This window comes from Henckelia pumila, chromosome 4 (assembly GCF_033568475.1).
Source record: "Henckelia pumila isolate YLH828 chromosome 4, ASM3356847v2, whole genome shotgun sequence".
NCBI lineage: Eukaryota > Viridiplantae > Streptophyta > Magnoliopsida > Lamiales > Gesneriaceae > Henckelia > Henckelia pumila.
The window spans coordinates 144,286,644-144,306,052 of record NC_133123.1 but is presented as its reverse complement, the minus strand read 5'-3'; the positions used below and the strand labels follow the sequence as shown (position 1 = coordinate 144,306,052).

The 19,409-nt window shown below is 36.9% G+C and overlaps 3 protein-coding genes across 8 annotated transcripts; all 3 read left to right on the top strand.

Moving 5' to 3' along the window:
* The first annotated feature begins 181 nt into the window (after nucleotides 1–181).
* Nucleotides 182–6,594, top strand: LOC140863657 (inactive poly [ADP-ribose] polymerase RCD1-like). Of its 3 annotated transcripts, XR_012144001.1 has the most exons (8): nucleotides 182–1,271; nucleotides 1,470–1,708; nucleotides 1,789–1,922; nucleotides 2,040–2,142; nucleotides 4,085–4,302; nucleotides 4,548–4,936; nucleotides 5,828–5,896; nucleotides 6,190–6,594. XR_012144001.1 is itself a non-coding variant. In XM_073267245.1 (5 exons), exons 1-4 carry the CDS (start codon nucleotides 289–291, stop codon nucleotides 2,133–2,135), a joined length of 1,452 nt encoding a protein of 483 aa, XP_073123346.1. In that variant the 5' UTR covers nucleotides 182–288; the 3' UTR covers nucleotides 2,136–2,142; nucleotides 4,085–4,529. The 3 variants fall into 3 exon arrangements, 2 of the variants coding, with proteins under 2 accessions (XP_073123346.1, XP_073123345.1); XM_073267245.1 differs by lacking the exons at nucleotides 4,548–4,936; nucleotides 5,828–5,896; nucleotides 6,190–6,594 and having other exon boundaries at nucleotides 4,085–4,529; XM_073267244.1 differs by lacking the exons at nucleotides 4,085–4,302; nucleotides 4,548–4,936; nucleotides 5,828–5,896; nucleotides 6,190–6,594 and having other exon boundaries at nucleotides 183–1,271; nucleotides 2,040–2,360.
* Nucleotides 6,595–9,537: 2,943 nt separating this feature from the next.
* Nucleotides 9,538–14,889, top strand: LOC140863658 (inositol-tetrakisphosphate 1-kinase 3-like). 4 transcript variants are annotated; one of them, XM_073267247.1, is made up of 11 exons: nucleotides 9,538–9,967; nucleotides 10,889–10,970; nucleotides 11,101–11,133; nucleotides 12,646–12,766; nucleotides 12,966–13,058; nucleotides 13,212–13,319; nucleotides 13,410–13,586; nucleotides 13,813–13,868; nucleotides 14,013–14,097; nucleotides 14,313–14,431; nucleotides 14,551–14,889. In XM_073267247.1, exons 1-10 carry the CDS (start codon nucleotides 9,762–9,764, stop codon nucleotides 14,381–14,383), a joined length of 1,032 nt encoding a protein of 343 aa, XP_073123348.1. In that variant the 5' UTR covers nucleotides 9,538–9,761; the 3' UTR covers nucleotides 14,384–14,431; nucleotides 14,551–14,889. The 4 variants fall into 4 exon arrangements, with proteins under 4 accessions (XP_073123348.1, XP_073123347.1, XP_073123350.1 ...); XM_073267246.1 differs by having other exon boundaries at nucleotides 14,313–14,889; XM_073267249.1 differs by lacking the exons at nucleotides 9,538–9,967; nucleotides 10,889–10,970; nucleotides 11,101–11,133 and adding an exon at nucleotides 11,155–11,591 and having other exon boundaries at nucleotides 14,313–14,889.
* A 1,101-nt stretch (nucleotides 14,890–15,990) lies between these two features.
* On the top strand, nucleotides 15,991–18,149 carry LOC140865284 (uncharacterized). The gene is made up of 2 exons (XM_073269879.1): nucleotides 15,991–16,728; nucleotides 17,115–18,149. Exons 1-2 carry the CDS (start codon nucleotides 16,097–16,099, stop codon nucleotides 17,866–17,868), a joined length of 1,386 nt encoding a protein of 461 aa, XP_073125980.1. The 5' UTR covers nucleotides 15,991–16,096; the 3' UTR covers nucleotides 17,869–18,149.
* The last annotated feature ends 1,260 nt before the right edge of the window (nucleotides 18,150–19,409 follow it).

The window sequence follows — 19,409 nt, the reverse complement described above, 5'->3', positions numbered from 1 at the left end:
TTGTTGGAAATGTCAAAAGAGTGAAAATCAATCCTCCTTGGTTTCTTTGGGCTGAAGCAATCCGAATGAGCCCATTAAATTAAATTGACCTAGGCTATGCTTCTTCAGAACCCCCAAATTTACCCTCCTCCGCCGACCTATGGTTGGGGCTACTTCGGTCATTTCGTCCCCTAAACCCGTCGTCAACAGTTCCCACTATAAAACTTGGGTACGAAAAATGGACTTTCTCTCAGAAGTTCTTGCAGCCGATTGTGCCCAGAGCTTCTCAATTTGTACCTTTGTTTAGCCATGGATTCCGCCCCCAATTCACCGATGATGACGAAGAAAGGTGTTGACAAATGTCTCAGATTCGCTGTTTCTCCATGCTCAAAGACGTCGCTGTCTCGCGACCCACTGATCCAGAATTATTCCAACTTCAAGCGGACCTCCGAACCGAAACGGGTCATGTTTTACGATCACGGATCTTGGGCTGACTACCCGGAGGCAGTGGTCGAAGCTGTGAGGCTAGGGTTTTCCGACGGCAAGCCCATGATCGAGGCTCGTATTGAAGGGCTTGATCGTTTTCTCGACTTTTACCGTATGCTTGAGATTGAATTGGAGTCTGGAAATCAGCGCTCTATTTCTTGGATTGATGTTGATGGTAAATGCTTTTTTCCCAAGATTTTTATCAACAGTAATGATAATAACGATCCGGATTCTGTCGATGACTATGAGAATAACACGAAAATTGAGATCGAGATCAAAGTTAGCAAATTTGGTGGTTCGGAAAGTTCAGAGAGTTCGGATGTAAATGAAATGGGAAAATTAAGTAAGAGAAAGAGAGAGGAACAGGCACAAATGGATCAACCGGAGGAGAGTTCGTCCAACCTAAAACTGAAAAGGCCGAAAATTGTTTGTGAGAAAGAATTGCAGTCTCCTAGATGGCCCAAGACGAGAGTTTTAAGAGCTGAGGAAGAAGGTTATACGTTGGTGAAAAATTTGTTTTTGACGGGATTGAAGACTCTGGAGCCGGGTGCAGAAGTTACTGTCATTAATCAATGTGTGAGGACAGGACCGCTGGAGGTGGCTCGTCGCCAGGTTTTCGTGAAGCAGATGGATATCACCAAACAAGCTAGAGGGGCGAGTAACATGGTTTTTGCATGGTATGGGACATCTGCCAAAGGTGTTGAGAGCATTTTGATGCATGGGTTTGGTATTCCTGCAACGGCATCGAGATCTGAAGGTCATGGCTTGGGGATTCACTTATCCCCGGTGCGTTCACCTCATAATAGGTATTATGTCTCTGAGATTAAATTTTATAAGGTTTGAAGGCATTGTCGTTCAACTTGAGTTTTCTTTAGACAGATGTATTGATGGCCTGCCTATTTTATGGCTTATTGTTTAATTCATGATTATTCATGAAAAGCAAGGGAAAATTAATGCTTTTAAGGGTTTAGTAGCTTTTAAATCTTTTTTGGATTTTCGTGCAGTGCATTGTTGTCACAGATGGACGAGAATGGCGAGAAGCATATCATTTTGTGTAAAGTGATTCTAGGAAAATGTGAGAAGATTGATGCAGGGTCTCGACAGTCTCATCCTTCAAGTGTAGAGTATGATACTGGTGTCGATGACTTGACTAGTCCTAAGTGGTATACAGTGTGGTATGCAAATATGAACACCCATATTGTTCCGGAGTGTGTTGTCAGCTATAGGTCTGCAAATGTGCCAGGTAAGTCCTTGATTGCATGTATTTTCAATGTCACATTTCCTTAAAATTTGGTTTCAAACTGAGGTAGAACTGTTTCACAGGTTCTGTAGATGGTGTGTCTAGTGTGAATTGGGTTCCACCATCTCCCTTAATTGCCAAGTTGCTTTATAGGATGAAAAGTTATCTGCCTATGCCCAAGTTTCAAGAATTGCGAAATTTGTTTGGATTGTATAACGTAAGCATCATTTCTTAAAACTATTATGCAAGTGGTAATTGGGTGAATTTCCCAAGATTTGGTTGGTGATTGAATTTTAATTGATATTATCCTACTTCTTTACTATTTGCACGACAGGAAGGGAAGTTGGGGAAAATTGTTTTCATGCGACAGTTACGATCAGTCATTGGAGATGATCTGTTACGGTCTACTATTCAAGAAATTCGTGGCTGATAATAAGGTTTTGTCCTTATTGTATTGCAGTTGGAAGAACTTAAGAAATTTTCTTTCTCATGGATCATGCAGTCCATAGAACTCATTGTAATGTTACCAACTAGTTATAAAGAAAGCCTCTCAAATGTGAATCTATATGTAGGCTTAGGGCAGACTTTTTGAATCAAATTTTTTTTTTTTATCTTCATTGTTTTACTTTTGCTCGATAAGAATGATGTTTATTCATTGTGTACAGTGTTTTAAAAAGCATAGCATTGGCGCGTAGCGTTTTTGTCCGGTCATAGCGTAGCGCAAGTTATTCGTGCACGACAATTATTTAATTTATTTAATTAAAAAATAGAAAAATACTTATATACAAGTAAATAAGTGAGATAATTAGCCATGAAACCATAATAATTGATCATCATATGCCAAAATATAGATGATTAACAAGACCCAACCTTGCTTATAAGCCTTTAATTTTGGTCAAAATATATCAATTATGAGCCTTTAGTTTTTGCCCAAATAGCACACATTATTCAGCAAATAGCGCTATAGAGCACGCTATTTGCGCTATATCGCGCTTTTCCTGAGAATAGTGTGCGCTATTTGTGCAAAAAGCTAAAATAGTAGTGCTTTGTAGCGCCACGCCATAAAAACGTGCTAGAGCACTATTTAAAACACTGATTGTGTATGCCTTTATCTCTCTCCCTTTCTCATGATCCTTCCCTTCTTGTGTGTATATTGGAATGGTTGGGCTGTCTCATTGGGTGGGGCCGCTGTCTAATTTTTGTTAACTAGCCGGAATCGTTGTGTTCCTAGCATTTACTAGTAATCCAGTTGAAACCTGTTGAGAGTAAAGACTATGTCTATGTGAATGTGTGAGATTGGTTGGCTAGTCTGCTGCCGTGATCTCTGGTAGGTCTAAAGCTAATGATGCGTTGGGGGACATATATTAGCTCAAACATATAGTTTGGTTCGTTTTGATGAATTATATGGTTTGTTTACTGGATATTTTGCTAGAAAGATGGTATTCATTGATACCTAGCATTAATATGTAATACCCAGGGTCCCAGAAATGTTGCGTGTTTTGGTATGAAAATAAAATTTGTTGAGTATTGTTTGTGCTAGTTACTTATTAAATGGATATAATGGATAAAGGAAGTGTATTCCGGCCAATATTCTAACAAGTCTTTGTGTTCTATGTTGCACCACTATCGCATCCTGTCTATTAGAGATTAAATTCATCCAGTTGAGATGTTACTTGTTAGATTCCCATTTCCAGCCCTCCTGGTCCTACCTGTGCGGGTTGGCAAGAGGTATGAATGATGTTTCTTGTACTGTTATGACATAAATGCTAATTTTCTTTCTCAATAGAAATCTTGTTTCCTGAGATCTTAGCCTTTTGAATAATTTGTCCGTATTTTCCCTTGTAAGAAATATTTATTTATTTTTTCATGTACTTCTCTGTTTACATGTTGTTTCCTGAGATCTTCCATTTAATAGCTTGTAATGTTATAGGCTATGAAGAAATTTGCATATTCTTTTCTGAAATCTTAACCAGTTAATAGCTTGTCAGAGTTTATCGAGTGTATCACTCTTACATAGAAAATACTTTTTTTGTAAGGGTGAGAATTCTGTTTTGTGAAGATGATATTGTTATGATTTGTCCCTGTAACTGACGATCTTAAATGTGCGACGTCTTCTGCATTCTTCACCAGGTGGTTTTTGGTTCTCACTCTTATCTTTTTTGTTCGAAAATCAAATTAGTCCATAGAGAATTAACTGTATTTCTTAATTTTGTCTTCTTGTATTTCTCACAGATGGCATCATCCATAGATTTATTATGCTATTCTGGTTTCCTTCGGTTTACCATTTTTTTTTATGTTTATAGAACCATTGCAAACATTGCTTGATTTTACTCCTTTTCGGTTATTCGATCAAGTTAGTTATTCTAATATTTTATCCAGGTTAAGGTGCATCGTTTGTGTATGGTGGTTGTACCAAGTCAGAAGTTTGAGTTGTGCTTCAAAAATGATGCATATTTAGTCGTAACTCTTACTGCACAACAAAATCCGTTCAACCTCCTTCAAATATTTGATTCCTGGTTCGCTATTGGTTCTCACTCGGCACACTTCGGTTGCAAAGACTTTCTCCTTACGCGCATGTCTCAGCAACACAAAACGAGGTGCATACTGCATAGCAAACCAACTCATGTTATAATAATTAGGACTAAATTTGTTAATTTGATCCTCATTCGAGTGTTTTGAGTTGATCTAATCTGTAACACTGGCAATGTGTTCCAGTACTTGAGTTCAACCCTGCCTTGTAGAATCTCATAACTAGTGAGTGGGTTATCTTCTTGTTAATTCGTCATAGTCTTACTTCTTTGGGCTTACCCTTTTATTTACTTCTTTTTGCTTTTGTTTACAGTTTGCAGTCCTTTTGGTTCTTACCACCAAAACTTCAGAGCATACTTACATGGGATGATTGAAGCATGGCGTTGTGTTTATTTTGCTCCATATTGTTTTTGACAACATTACACCTTTGATCGAATTTATGGAACTTTGTCATCCTCTTGTTATTGCCATTAAATCAAGTGATTTATGGGGCCCGTTGCTGCAACGGTTATGATACGGACTTTAAGCAATGTCTTTTGATAATTGGATGTGATGTGAAAACTATATTCACAGTATCTTTTGCATCCCCTCTCTGAATTTCAGGTGGTGATTAGAATCAAAGATGTATTTGATGGGAGCATACTGGAAAATAGTTTGTGTTCTTGTGGTAAAAAAATGACAAGCAAAGATACATGCAAGCAGGTAATTTAAAACATATTTTCATGAATTTTCATCTATGGGTTGTCTTCTGTGTGTTGCTTACGGATAGGTTTTTATTTTTCAAGGGTATTACATATTTTATGCGTGCCTAATTAGAATACGACCAGATGTTATCATAGTTGCACCATCTCACTTGCATTTTTCCTTGCTTCTGTCTTTGTGAAGACTAATTGGGATTTAAAATGTTCCACCATATTGTTGATGTATCGTCCATGACGTGTTTTGTGGCTTTGATTGATGTGAAATAATCAAAATTTCAGCATTTCTGTGGAATAGTGACAGTTATGTTTCCTTTAAGTTGTTCTAATGGGATGTTATGTTGACATCATTGGGCACCAAATATTGGCTGCTGATTAATGTTTTCAAAAAATATAAATTTGATATTCAAAATATATTATATAGTTACTTTAGCGTTTGCGTCACATGCTTTGTATTGAGCAGTAGATGTTGACAGCCAATTCTAAAAAAAAACATGCTGACTGGAAAAAAAAAAGCCCGGTCCACAAATGGAGGCTTCTATGCTACACCGGGTGTTCACCCGGTGCAGCATCTGCCCTTCATGGGGCATGGGGCCCACACATTTTTGTGGGCTCCATGCCCCATGAAAGGCCAAGATCCACCGGGTGAAGAACACCCGGTGGAGCATAGAAGCTCCCGATACAAATTCCCCATTATAACGCACAACAGACAACTTGTGTGCTTCACCAAATTTGGCCGGTGCACAAACTTTTTCATAATAACAGCATTTCTTTTTATTATAATTGCTATAATTATTAACTATAGTCCTGTTTGTTTCTCATTTTTTATAATAGTACCTGTGTTGGAATATTGCATTTGTGTGAATGAAAAATTGAAGGTTGATTTTATATGAAGGGCGAGGAGTTGAATTTAAGAAGATCAAGGATCTGATTTGATACCTTCTTTTGTAGCAGTTATATAATGGTATGCACCCTGTTCTTTTGTAGCAAAATTATATGTGCTTGATCAATATGGGTTTTAACTAAGGCTGGCATACCGAACCCAAAATATCGAATTTTCGGGATACCGTACCGAAATTTTTTCGATATACAGACATTTTTTCGATATACGGAATTTTTTTTCGGTACGGTATCAATATGGATTTTTTCTATATCAAATTTCGGAATTTCAGTATCGGTACCGGTATGAATTTTTTTCATACCGATATTTTGATACGGTATACCGAAAACCCACCAGTTTTAACTGTTGTCTTTTAGGAAACGGGCTTGAGTTTCGAAAACACCTGTGCAAGAGGATGAACCTAAGGAAACTGAGACGTGTTTTTTACTCTTGACCAACTGGGTTTAATCAATTTTTACCCTGAATCTGGTTTGAGTATTTGTGTTTATTGAATTGGCGTGGAGAGGTCCCTGCCACTCCGATTCGAGATCATTCTTGCTGGCCGCCGTTTCCCTACTGAAGAGCTGGATATTCTGTTTTGCAGTGTGTGTTTGATACATCTGGTTGCTGTAACTGAGATTTGTCTCATCTAGCAGCAGTGATGATATTATATTGTAGTTTTGTACAATAACTTGCGAACAATTTCTTAACTTGAATGTATTGATGTTCACAACCTTGGCTGTTTGTGTTGATAGATTAGCAACAGGTGATTGTATAATGGTGTGATTTATTTGAGTTAAGAATTTGTGAAAATGACGATGCATCAAGTATTATTGTCGCCCAAGTTGGTTTTGATGTCACTTTCACTTGCATTGACCCATCGTGAAGTGATTTGAAAAAGCTATAACCAATGCATATGATAAAATCTGTAGTGAACAGAACAATTGTGGATGCTACTGTCTTCTTTTGGACCCTTTTTGTTCCTCACCTCCTATTGTGAACCACTCTCTTTATTCCTTTTCAAGCACTAAGGTAAGAAAAATGCAACTCGCCATTTTCAATTATTCAGCTTGGATTCTATGTTTATAAAGATAAGATTCATAAATTATCATCTCTAAGAAGGCCTAATTATAAACAAGGGCTTCATTAAATCCTTTTCATGTCAGGCTTCTTCCAATTTCTTTGACTAAGATGATGAAATTGTACATTTGCCCATTTCTGTAATCTCATCTCTTTTCTATTTTCATTTCCATAATTTTCTTTAATCATACTTTTCATTTTGATTCTTGTTGTTTACAGTTTACTGATATTCACTAAACTAATTTACAATTTATTATTGCACTATGCGACCACTTCATGAAATAATTACTGCTAATTAAATTTCAATCTTTTTGAATGTTTTTTTAAGGTATCCTTTGAATGCTTGTCAGCTGTATAACATTGATATTTGAAGGAAATACTGGGCAGGTAGGTTAGTTGATTAGATATTGTGGACTTCTCGATGATAACTAAAAAAAAGATAAAAAATTTGATGAAACGTTTCTTGGAAAAATTAAGTGATAATTGGCTTTATTTTGGAAAGTAAGGATATACATGTGGAATTGTAGGATGAAATATTTTTAATCTATAGTCGGAATTAAATTTTTTTTAAAAAAAAAGTGAGGAAAAAGAAATAATACAGGGGTATTTTGAATACATTAAAAAATAAACAATATTAATCAATCACATTAAAACACGTATCAAATATCAATGTTACAATTTTTGTACACATGTTTTAATTATTATTATTATAGCTATCAACCCAAACTGTACATAATATATACTCGCATAAAAAATGACAAGCATGACTATATATAGATTAACATCAAGGAAAAAAGATTTGATCAACACTAGCTAGAATCAGGTGGAGGAGAATTTTCACATTTATCTGTGGTTATTATAATGAAATGAAATATTAGTGGCCTAAATATCTTTGTACGTAGTACAACTGAGGTGTGGCGGGATGTGAATTAATTAAAAATGGAGATTTATGGGGACAAAAAAGAAAACAAGGGATATGGAATATGGTGATTTGGATTATGTGGTCCAAAATATATGTTCCACGGGACTATTAATTCTTAGGACCATAAGAAGAATAATAGAAATGTCAAATTCATTGGTTTGAGAGGCAAACACATGATTTTTCTAGAAAATGATCGTTCGTTCGTATGTACGTACATGTATGCTTGCATTTTTATATTGTTTTGTGTAGGAGAGAATTCAAAGATTTGTAACCTTGAAAACGGATAACTACTATGAATAGATACTTTTCACTTGATCAAACAAACACACACTTGATGAATAAAAACAAGAAGAAAAATTTGAATTTTTATTAGTTCACAAGATGCAAACGTATCACTGAATTTTATAATATGCCTGCCGGATAAGGTTCGACATGCATCCATACATATCCGATCCTTTTTGACATGCCATGCAACACTTTATAATCATAGTAATTTAGAAATATATTGCAATTAAAGTAAACATGGAATGAAACATATAATCATATATAGATTAATTTTTAATTAGTATCATTCACATGTAATACGTTATACGTGCGCGAACATTGATCCTCAAATTATATGTGTATTATCGATTAAATATAAATTTCTTGATTAATTTCCCCATCACGTGAGCAATTTGATCCATTTACTATGCCCAAGGGAAAGGCAAACTAAATGTGTTCCACGTCGAGCAAAAGCTTCCACTATCCTCCTTATTGCATTATTTAATTTAACAATAAACAAATAAACACCCGAATCAATTTTTATCATAATTTATTCTCACACCTTTACTCACTATATATATATACACTCTATATTACGTTGATTAAACATTTCTTATAATAGTTTTTTTTTTTGAAAAAGACACGCTGAGTTTCTTATATCATAGAGTCGTAGTACCCCTTCTCTTCATTAAGTTAAAATTTAATGCATATACATGAGAACAAATTGTTTGGTGTGGGTTAGGGATTTGTTGCATGATATATATTTAATTTAATTAAATTAATTTAAAAAACGTTGGGTTGAAACCATTAATTGTTTAATCTACACTAATATTTCGGTTACAAGACGAAATGTAAATTTAGGTGGACCCGTGATACGATTTGGATCGATGGAATTCGTTGATTATATTATTATTCTTTTGCTATTAATGATATCCCACCCTGAACACGAATTTCCATCTCATGCAATTTATACTTTATTACCAAACAAATAATAATAATATAATACTACGAATGATGTGTCTATCATAATTATTTTTGGTAAATTGATATTCATATAACTCTTATTTAATTGTAATTTTACCATTTGGTCATTCTTTAATTTTATAATAACTATGATAGTACTTTATTTTCATATAAATAAAATTAAATACAAAAAAAATATTGATTAAGTTTCAAATAAAATTTTCAAAAATGGATTTATTCATAATAAAATAGGTTTCTTTTGATACGAGAGATCGATTAGAGATCGACTCATTATCTATATGTATAGAAAAATATTTTTGACATATAATATTTCATAAATTTATGAAATAAAATCGATCATTGATGTATGCCGACTTGGTGAGAAACAATTTTGACCTCGTGATAATCAATTTTAATAATGTGAATATTGTTGTGTGGGGCCTTTAAAAAATGTGTATATAAAATGCCTGAGAGTGTGGAGTGAAGGAAGCGTTGATGTTGAGTCTCCTTGCTTGTCCAGTGCACGCATATGTATGATGTTTTACGTATAAATACGTGTATTGCCATGCTTCTCTCTCTCTCTCTCTCTTCTCCGAAAAGTAGTGTTGTGGAAATAGGTGATTGAAATTCGGGTGTCTGGTTTGAACAGAATCCCAATACATCTCCTATCTGTATACGTACGTTCGGTTTTGGTTTTGGAGGTATAAATAGGGTTTGGGAATGAGGATGATTGGAGAAGACGAAGAGGAAAAAGAGCAGATCAGAAACGACGGAGACGTGGGGGATAATAAGAAAACGGTGTCGCTTCCGCATAAGAAGTGCACTCCGCCGGTGGTCCCGGCTTTGAAACTCGTGGTTGTGGGATATGCTCTCACGTCTAAGAAGATTAAGAGCTTTTTACAGCCCAAGCTTGAAGGCTTGGCCAGGTATTTCCTTCTCATTTTTATTACAATCTCGCTGATCATATTTCCTATCATTTTCATATTATTTCTAAATTAATACATCTGTTTAAAAGGACATTTATGTGTATTTGTGTGCCTTCCTTTTCAGTATTTTGATTTTAATCTGATTTTGTCCCCTACTTTTTTATGCTGGATATAAAGCGCTTCTTCACATTGAAATTGTCCCTGGGGGTCGGTCGGTTTTGTAGCTTTAGATGTTATGCAAGTCATTTCTTGGTAACTTGAGCTTGCTTATGGTTATGTGTTTACTTGAGTATTCTAAACGGAATCTCCTATTTGTGGCGTGGCCTGAACTACACAAGTGTGTGGAACAGAAGGATATTTTAATTTTGACAGAAAACTTGTGCCCACAAATTGAAATCATTTTTGTATATATTCTATGTTCCTCGTCATTCTCCACCCTGTTTTTCTGGTACCAAGATAGCCTTATACTTGTTGCCACCTTTACGACGTTGTGAGCTGTATCAGTGCTTGAAGCCTGGAAGTTTGGTTGTCAAATTGAAATTTATAGCTGTCCTTCTATTTTCTCCAGCTGTTTTATCTTAACTTCCGGTTTGTGCTTTGACCGGAAGCTTTTTACGGTCTGGATTAGAAAATAGGTTTGGTATCTATCAGAATAAATGCTTGATGGTTATTATGAGTCCAAAACGGTAAAATGCGCAACTTGGTTTGGCATCAATACTTTTTTTTTTTTTTGGCAGAGAAGACATAAAAGGAAATGCTGTATAACTTTTGACAAATTTTTATTTGACTAAAAATAACACGCAGCATAGACATTTTTTTCAATAATAATATGTCACGACGAGCTGTGGTTGTTCACTATCACATGGAATCAAAACACTGGAGATTATCATTTTCTAATTGCTTTTGGTTATACAAATGCAGGAACAAGGGGATTCTTTTTGTTGCAATCGACCAAAGTAAACCCCTTTCGGATCAAGGTCCTTTTGACATTGTGTTGCATAAAGTGAGTTTGCTTGTGCCCCTTTACGGCTTTACGACCTTGTTTATAAAAGTAAATCCTGCTTTTTATCCTATTTGGTGTTCTTACAACTCGAGCACAGTATTGATGCATCTCACATATACTTCCTGTGCAGTTATCTGGAAAGGAATGGCGACATGTGCTTGAGGTTGATCTCATTATTGAATATCTGCATCGTTTCCTAACTTTCCTTAGATTATTTTTATGCATTCAGAAGTTACGGTTGGATGATACATATAAGCATCTTAGGAAATTAATTGCGTGATTCACGATGTTATGGTTTGGACTTTGGAGAGTGCTTTCTCTGACTGGTAGGCGACCTTCTTGCCCTAAACCTTGTCTCATCCAACTTAATTTGCGGTGTGCAAATCACTGTCACAATGAATCATGACTCGGTAATTTTGGCTGTAGCCTCAAAAGTTCAGAAGAGAGGATGTCCACTTGCAATGGATCATTGGTGGATTTCTCTTTTGGAAGGGTTATCAGACATTTTCATTTCTATGCCTGCTGGGCATCAGTGGCTTTATCTTTGGGTTCTCTTTTCTGATGTCACCACCATCACCACCACCGTTGCACCCCTGAGAGCGCTAACCATTTTTGTCTACAGTAAATCTTTTCAATGTTTGTCATTCCATATAATGCGTGTTTTTTAAATCCTGCTTGTTTTCTGCATACTGGGGTCTGTGGTGCTGGGTTTCCAGGTGGGAGTGCGAGGAGGATTGGTCCATCTGTGGTATGTGTGGCAAGGAGAAAGACCTTTAACTTAAAAGTGGTCTAAAGAATCTGTTGCATAAGTACTTGTACAAGAATGCAACACAAAGAATTCTATTTTTTTTTTAAGAATATCCTTAGAAGAAAGCCGAGCACTATGTTGCACACTACACGAAAGATAATGATGGATCAGTGTGAATACAAACTTCTTCGTAGTTAGCGCCAATCCTGAGCATTAAGGTTATTGTCTTAACTTTGGGGTTAAGCTACACTAACTGCTAATACACGCACTCAAGAAAATACATATTGGACATTTGGACATATTCCAGCCTTCCAAAATTGTTTGGAGATCACAACTGTTTTTTCACTCTCCGATAGTTTCTTTTTATCTTTTTATGTTTAACTTAATATTATTATATATTGTGGGGCTGGACTAGCAGTTAAAGAATATGGTCAACCATCTTGGAATTTTGTCTGAATACAATAGCAATCTCTTGTGTGTTGCAGCAATACAGTCAGAATGGATGAAATAAAAATAACTAGCTATTTTGAGGTTTGTGCACTAGCCACTAGGGGCAAAAAGCCGTCTTGATTAATCAGGTACAGGAGAAGTCCACACTACATTGGACCAGCTCTTCACATTTCTCACTTGCGGAGGAAGTGAGGATAAAATGTTGTAACCATGATTCTATGCCGGACTTTCATGCAAAATTGATAGTTGGATAATGCACTTGCGATGTTCTCTGTGCTTTGTTTCTATTTTTCTCCGGTTCATATTTCACTGATTTTCTCATTTAATGTTTCTGAATTCTTGGTTGGGGTTGTAGATTGGGAAGAGACGGAGTATGTTAAATTTTTTCCTGTTGATTTTTAAATCATTTTTTACTAGGCCTGAATGTAACAGTGTGCCTAAGGGTCCTTTCTAATCGTTATTTTACACCTGTTGAAGGATTACCGGCGTACACATCCTGAGGTGACGGTTCTTGATCCTCCTGATGCCATTCAGCATGTGTACAATCGTCAGTCCATGCTTCAGGATGTTGCTGACTTAAATCTGTCGGATCCTTGCGGTAATTTTATAGATATGCCTTTCAATAGACTGGGTGTTTCTTTGGAGGTTTTTGCTTTTCCTTTTCATGGTGGAGAAGCAATGCTGTGGGCATAAGAAATCTGATCTGCTAACGTACCAGTTTCTGGCCATTTTCAGATTTATGACAAACTTATCAAAGTTAGATGCTAGTGCCATCATGGTTTCACTTCCATTTTCAGGAAAAGTTCGCGTCCCTAAACAGTTAGTTATCAAGAAAGATCCATCATCTATACCGGAGGCAGTGAACAAGGCTGGGCTGAGGCTACCTATTGGTATATTCTTTTGATATTTGCGCCAACTCAATTTTTTCTGGTATAAAGCAATTTATACTTCCATGCAAGTGAGCAGGACTTAGGAGATCTTTTCATGAATTTATCCTCATTTTGATGTGCATGTGTATCATAATTGGTCTATGAATGTTTCAGTGGCAAAGCCGTTGGTTGCCAAGTCACATGAGCTGTCTCTTGCTTATGACGAGTGCTCACTCCAGAAGTTGGAGCCCCCTCTAGTTTTGCAGGAATTCATTAATCATGGTAGGATTCCATTGTCATGTTTATCAACTTCCCTGTGCTTATCATAAAAAAATCACCCATGTGCCACCTACTCTTTTATTCAATTTGTAGGAGGTGTACTCTTCAAAGTTTATATTGTTGGGGAAGCAATAAAGGTGGTCAGGCGTTTCTCCTTGCCTGATGTCAGCAAGCGTGAATTATCAAAGAATGTTGGTGTTTATCGCTTTCCAAGAGTATCTTGTGCAGCTGCATCTGCCGATGAAGCAGACTTGGATCCTGGTATTGCTGGTGAGCATTTATTTTTTGACCATATAGACTTTTGGTTGCAAACTACTCTGTAGAACCACAGTTTAGTGTGAGTGCTGTCAGCTGTGGAGTGCACTTCCTTTATGGCCCCTGAAACAATGTTTCATATCCCTTACAAACAATTGATCATTAGTTGAGTTGGTTATTATTTTCTGGTTGCATTGGCGTTTGAAAGGATAATCACCTATTGCTTTACCATCTTTATCAGAGCTTCCTCCAGGGCCATTACTTGAGAGACTGGCCAGGGAACTGCGTCGACGACTGGTACTTCCAATGCTCTTTTTTATATCTGTCCATATTGATTCAAAAAAACAATTATATATATATATATATATATAGCTTTGATCAGGGTGCAGGATTTTCGTGGGATATTTGTTGATTATTATTATACTTATGCGCATGTGATAGGGTCTTCGATTATTTAACTTAGATATGATTCGAGAACATGGAACTGAAGACCGCTATTATGTGATAGACATCAACTATTTTCCAGGTATGCTATATAGCCTTGTGAATCTAGTTGCATCTTAAAGATTGTGTTGGAAAGAATCAAAACGACGAGGGAAAGTTGCAGCATTGTGGCGGAACAAGAATTAATTAATTGTGGTCTTAACTTGGAAAAACACTTTTTTGTATGAGCAGCAAGGTTCTAAAAATGTGAAGGGCCTACCTACAGTGTTGGTTCTTACATGCTTCCACAATTTGCAGGGTATGGAAAAATGCCAGAGTATGAGCATGTATTTACAGACTTTCTTCTAAGCTTGGTACCAGGCAAATAGAAACCAGGACCTGGCCAGAGGGGTGTAAATGAGCCTGTGTTGTGCAAGGTGATGCACCAAAACAAACATTTGCGACACTGGATAGAGGAGAAACATGACTTATGCATTGCATCACTATATGTGCTGGCCAATGCATTGATATGATTGTTTGCACCATTCCTTTGCAGTTCTCACCCATCCATGGCAATACTTTTGACCATATCGAAGGCAACATTCTGGAAAAGGTCCAATGCTGTGGAAAACCATTTGTTTATTGCTTAGTTTGCTGCTCTGATGCTTTTTAACATGTTAGATGAGATTAGACTGAGTAGTAGGTGGTGGAATTAATATGTGGCTCGATGTTAATAGTTTGCTAGGTAATAATCGTTTTAGGGTCTTTTAAGGTGGTGTGCTGTCATTCTCGTTCTCCTTGTATATTCTTCTTTGTCGAGCCGTTTGTAGACAATTTCTCTCATATCACATTTGCTTATTTCTAGTTTTTAGTGGTTAAATCCACATTTCAAATATTTCATGTGGGGAGGCGATTTCTGCCTTTGGTTCTTTGCTTTCCTAAAGTTGTGTTGGATTGCGGTTTACGGTTTGAGAATAATGGCGATATATGTGCTGCTCGATCAATGCCAAATCTATAATAGTACTCTGTTTTAAAGTATATTGTTTTGCTTCAATTTTGAAACTAATTTTTTTTTTAACCCAGTCTATCCAAATACAAATTAATATTCCTAAGATGATTAAAATTAGGTGTTTTAGGCTATGAAGTATTTTATTTTATGATTAAAAGTAAAATCATTGTTTTATATATAATATGATGCGTATTCATTAAACAAAAATTAGGTCATGTTGGCTTCTAGAAAACCTGCAGGTGGCTCCGAACTTCAAAGTTAAACTATCTTTGAGAATCTCAAATAAAAATGAAGCTTGTGTAACTAACAGAGATGGAATAATAGTAATGAATTTGGTGAAAATTTATTAGGAACCGAACAAATTGCGTTAATTTAGAAATGGGCTAGGGCAGCGCATTTCGTTGAGGTACACACGATGTGGAGGCGCCACGTTCCCTAGTAGAGTGGAAGCCAAATAAAGCCCCCACATTCATCACACCAGCAAATGAATTTCACTCAACATTTTTTAAATTTTTTAGAGTGGAGTGGTGTCATTAATTAATTAATTAGTAGGTATCTAGAACAATAATTTTTCATAGAACTAAATAGAAAATTCGTCTTGAGATCGTTTCACGCATTTTTGTGTTAATTAATCTATAATTTTTTGTTTAATCACGTAGATTATTTGGAAAAACAATTTTTTATTCAAATAATGCTTGTAAATATTTTCAAAACTTATTTAAGAAAAAAAGATATATTTTTATATATATATATATATATATATATATATATCTTTCATTATTTTACTTATATAATTTATTTCGATAAAGGGTTGAAAAATTCATTTTAACCTATTTTTACAGGTATTACCTCATGATAAATTAAAGGGTTTTTATTTATCAATAAATGCGGAATCCATTAAAAAGCAATGAACTCTATATTTATTGATAAATATCCATCATTAAGATAGTATAACTTACCCGAAAAAAGGGCGTCAACTTCTGTCCTAACTGGCATACAGACTACAGCTGTAATCCATTATTATCAATTTTGAGTAAACAGCGGAGGGGGAGCTCAGCCTCGCCTCGCCTCCATTCCATCTCTGCAGCTGCTCATGGATCCGTGTCCCTTCGTGCGGATTACGGTGGGGAATCTCGCCTTGAAAATCCCCGCCCCGGCCAAGCCAGCTCGCTCCGCCGTCCATCCTACGTCTTCCCCGTGTTTCTGTCTTATTCAACTCAAAGGATTCTCTCCTCCGCAAACCGCCGTCGTACCTTACATTCCGCCCGATAACACTCAATTTCCCGACTCCAACTCGCTCACCCACGCTGCTAGCTTTCACCTCAGCAAATCCGACCTCGACAAACTCACCGGGAAATCTTCCCTCTTCTCCACCTCCATTAAACCTTGCCTTAAAATTTCCGTATACTCCGGCCGCCGCGGCCCGACATGCGGCCTTAGTTCCGGGCGTTTGCTGGGGAAAATCTCTCTGCCGTTGGATCTGACTACTGCGGAATCGAGGCCTGTTATTTTTCATAATGGATGGGTTAATGTGGGAAAAGAAACCAAGTGTGTGGCGCAGTTTCACTTGAATGTAAAGGCTGAGCCCGACCCCAGGTTCGTCTTCCAGTTCGACGGAGAGCCCGAATGCAGCCCCCAGATTTTCCAAATTAGAGGGAATATTCGCCAACCGGTTTTCACTTGCAAGTTCAGTTTTCGTGCCGCCGACCGCAATCAGCGCTCCAGGTAAATCTTTAACTGCAAATAAATCCCCTTCTTTTAATTTTTGCAATATTGTTTGTATCAGAATCTTGACACTTTACACTTGAATTGGTATATAAAAGATTAAACCAACAAAATAAAAAAGAGGTTCCGAAGTATGGATAGTCAAAGAAATATCTGCATTTGGTTGTCAAGATTTTCCAAGTCACAGTTCCCGTTAGAAATAAAGCATGAATCCATAACGTTACAGCGATATCTATTGTGTTATGTACTCTCTTTCAGCTTAGCATTGTGGTCAATTTCTTTGTTGATTAATTTAACATCTGAGAAAAAAAGCCCATCCCTTGCTTTGCTTAAAAGCTTTTAGCGACAGTACATAATTCCTGAAGCTCCATTCCTGATTTCTTAAGGTCTTTACCGCCGGAGCACAGTACCGGTGCAAGAGGGTGGCTGAGTTCCTTTGGTAGTGAAAGAGAGAGGCCGGGAAAAGAGAGGAAAGGGTGGTCCATAACAATTCACGATCTCTCTGGTTCGCCCGTGGCTGTGGCCTCAATGGTGACACCTTTCGTGGCTTCACCTGGATCAGACCGTGTGAGCCGATCCAATCCCGGTTGCTGGCTCATTCTCCGTCCTGGAGACAGCACCTGGAAGCCATGGGGCCGCCTCGAGGCTTGGCGTGAGTGCGGCACTGCTGATGGCCTTGGCTACAGGTTCGAGCTCATTCCGGATTCAGCTGCCACAGCGGGCATTGTTTTAGCTGAGTCAACTCTCAGCTGCAGCAAAGGTGGGAAGTTCATTATTGATTTGACTGGGAAAAGCAACTCCAACCCAGCACAGGTTAATGGGCGAGCAACACCGAGCAGCACCACTGCGTCTCCGTCTCCGGTGTGCAGCCCCAGGAGCAGTGGGGATTTTGGGTACGGGCTGTGGCCATACTGCATGTACAGAGGGTTTGTGATGTCGGGCAGCATAGGAGGTGAGGGACGCCGCGGCAGGAAAACGACGCCCTTGGTGGAAGTGAGCGTGCAACACGTAAGCTGTGCGGAGGATGCGGCGGCATTTGTTGCTTTGTCGGCCGTCCTGGACTTGAGCCTGGACGCATGCAGGCTTTTCTCTCATAAGCTTCGCAAAGAATTGCGGCCGGAGCAGGATTTACCGTTGTAATATATTGATTTGGTGAAAATTAACTCTTCATTTAGTTTCACTGGTTTTGTGTGTATTTTTTAGGACTAACAAAACCTAGGATTGATGGATGTACATATGGAGCAAAAAGCAGAGAGAGGGGCAGAAAAATTGAGGGGGAAGGAAGGCACGCTGTATTTTTAACAAAGTGTGTGGCTTGTGAATTTTTACTGTTGTTTCTTGTCCAGAGTGTATTTGTCAATTCTTACTTTTCTTTCTCTTATTTTGAAAATCTCGAGCTGTGGTTTTTTGAATTAAAGCAATAACTGGCGTTATTTTCATACATAGTCTTGGATCGATAAATATTTGTTGGATGGGTTTATGTATTTTTCGGTTTATTCTATGCTGCACCGGGTGTATGTGGGCCCGGGCTATTTAGACGGTAGATGCTGCACCGGGTGAAATTACCCGTGGATCATAGAACTTCCCGTATTTTTCTTATCAAGTGAGTGGGAAAGTTAATTATGTGGGGCCCGGGGGCCGGGCTATTTAGACAGTAGATGCTGCGCCGAGTGAAATTATCCAGTGGATCATGGAACTTCCCGTATTTTTCTTGTCGAGTGAATGGGAAAGTTGGTGAGAGACGTGCGTGCACGCAAGGTTTTGTTGGCTTAGCTGTATTTGCTTTAAGAAGGGAGAGTGGTTTCAAATTAATAATATGATGTTGTTTGAATTGACCAAAACGTTTCCACTGATGGGGACTTTACTTTTATAATCCTTCATGAATAATTCCTCCGTATCTGATAATAAAGCAACAGTTTGATGGATTCTTTCTTATCATATGTGTTTGGCATGCAAATTAATATTGTGATTGTGATTTCATTCAGCCCCCCCACTCGACCACATTGTTATTCTCATGTTCAGGTTTTAAATAATATACATTGGAAAAAGAGTGACGATGCTTCATTTATTTGCCTTTTCTTATAATAATTAATACATCAAAGTTTAAAATAATTAGAAATTTAACTAATTTAATTATTTTTAAATATTTGTTATAACATGACTAATATTATAACAAATTATTTAATTGTTCTTACTATTAATATATTATCGTATTTAACAATAATAATATCATCGTCACTAATCTTTTTTTAATAATCAAATTAGTATTACTATTTTAATTATCACAATAAATGCACAATTTATATTAGTATTAAAACTTTATAACTTTTTAAGTGAACAAAATCTCGGTATTAATCTAAAATATCGGTTACGCCAATATACATTATTACTATTATTATTAGTAGTAAAAAAATCAATTGTTATTGGGCTTATTTAACATTGAAATTTCAATTAGTACCGTTTGTTTGTTTTGGGCCAATTATTACTGGGCTTATTTAACATGGAAATTTCAATTAGTACGTTTGTTTGTGTTGGGCTAGTTTTTTTTGTTTTTTTTAGAATTGTTTGTGTTGGGCTTTAAACAGCATCAGATACCCAATCTATAAAACCCAACTGCATCTTCATCGTTTATAAAACTTCAATTATTATTTACCCTCTTTTATTTATATTTATTTATTTAT

Bases quoted from the DNA above. Each gene is read 5' to 3' on its own strand.
- LOC140863657 (XM_073267245.1), top strand. From the start codon at position 289: ATGGATTCCGCCCCCAATTCACCGATGATGACGAAGAAAGGTGTTGAC. The intron at 1,272-1,469 runs GTATTATGTCTC...ATTTTCGTGCAG, and splicing joins GTGCGTTCACCTCATAATAG to TGCATTGTTGTCACAGATGG. The intron at 1,709-1,788 runs GTAAGTCCTTGA...ACTGTTTCACAG, and splicing joins TAGGTCTGCAAATGTGCCAG to GTTCTGTAGATGGTGTGTCT.
- LOC140863658 (XM_073267247.1), top strand. From the start codon at position 9,762: ATGAGGATGATTGGAGAAGACGAAGAGGAAAAAGAGCAGATCAGAAAC. The intron at 10,971-11,100 runs GTGAGTTTGCTT...CTTCCTGTGCAG, and splicing joins TTGACATTGTGTTGCATAAA to TTATCTGGAAAGGAATGGCG. The intron at 13,869-14,012 runs GTACTTCCAATG...CGCATGTGATAG, and splicing joins GGGAACTGCGTCGACGACTG to GGTCTTCGATTATTTAACTT.
- LOC140865284 (XM_073269879.1), top strand. From the start codon at position 16,097: ATGGATCCGTGTCCCTTCGTGCGGATTACGGTGGGGAATCTCGCCTTG. The intron at 16,729-17,114 runs GTAAATCTTTAA...TGATTTCTTAAG, and splicing joins GACCGCAATCAGCGCTCCAG to GTCTTTACCGCCGGAGCACA.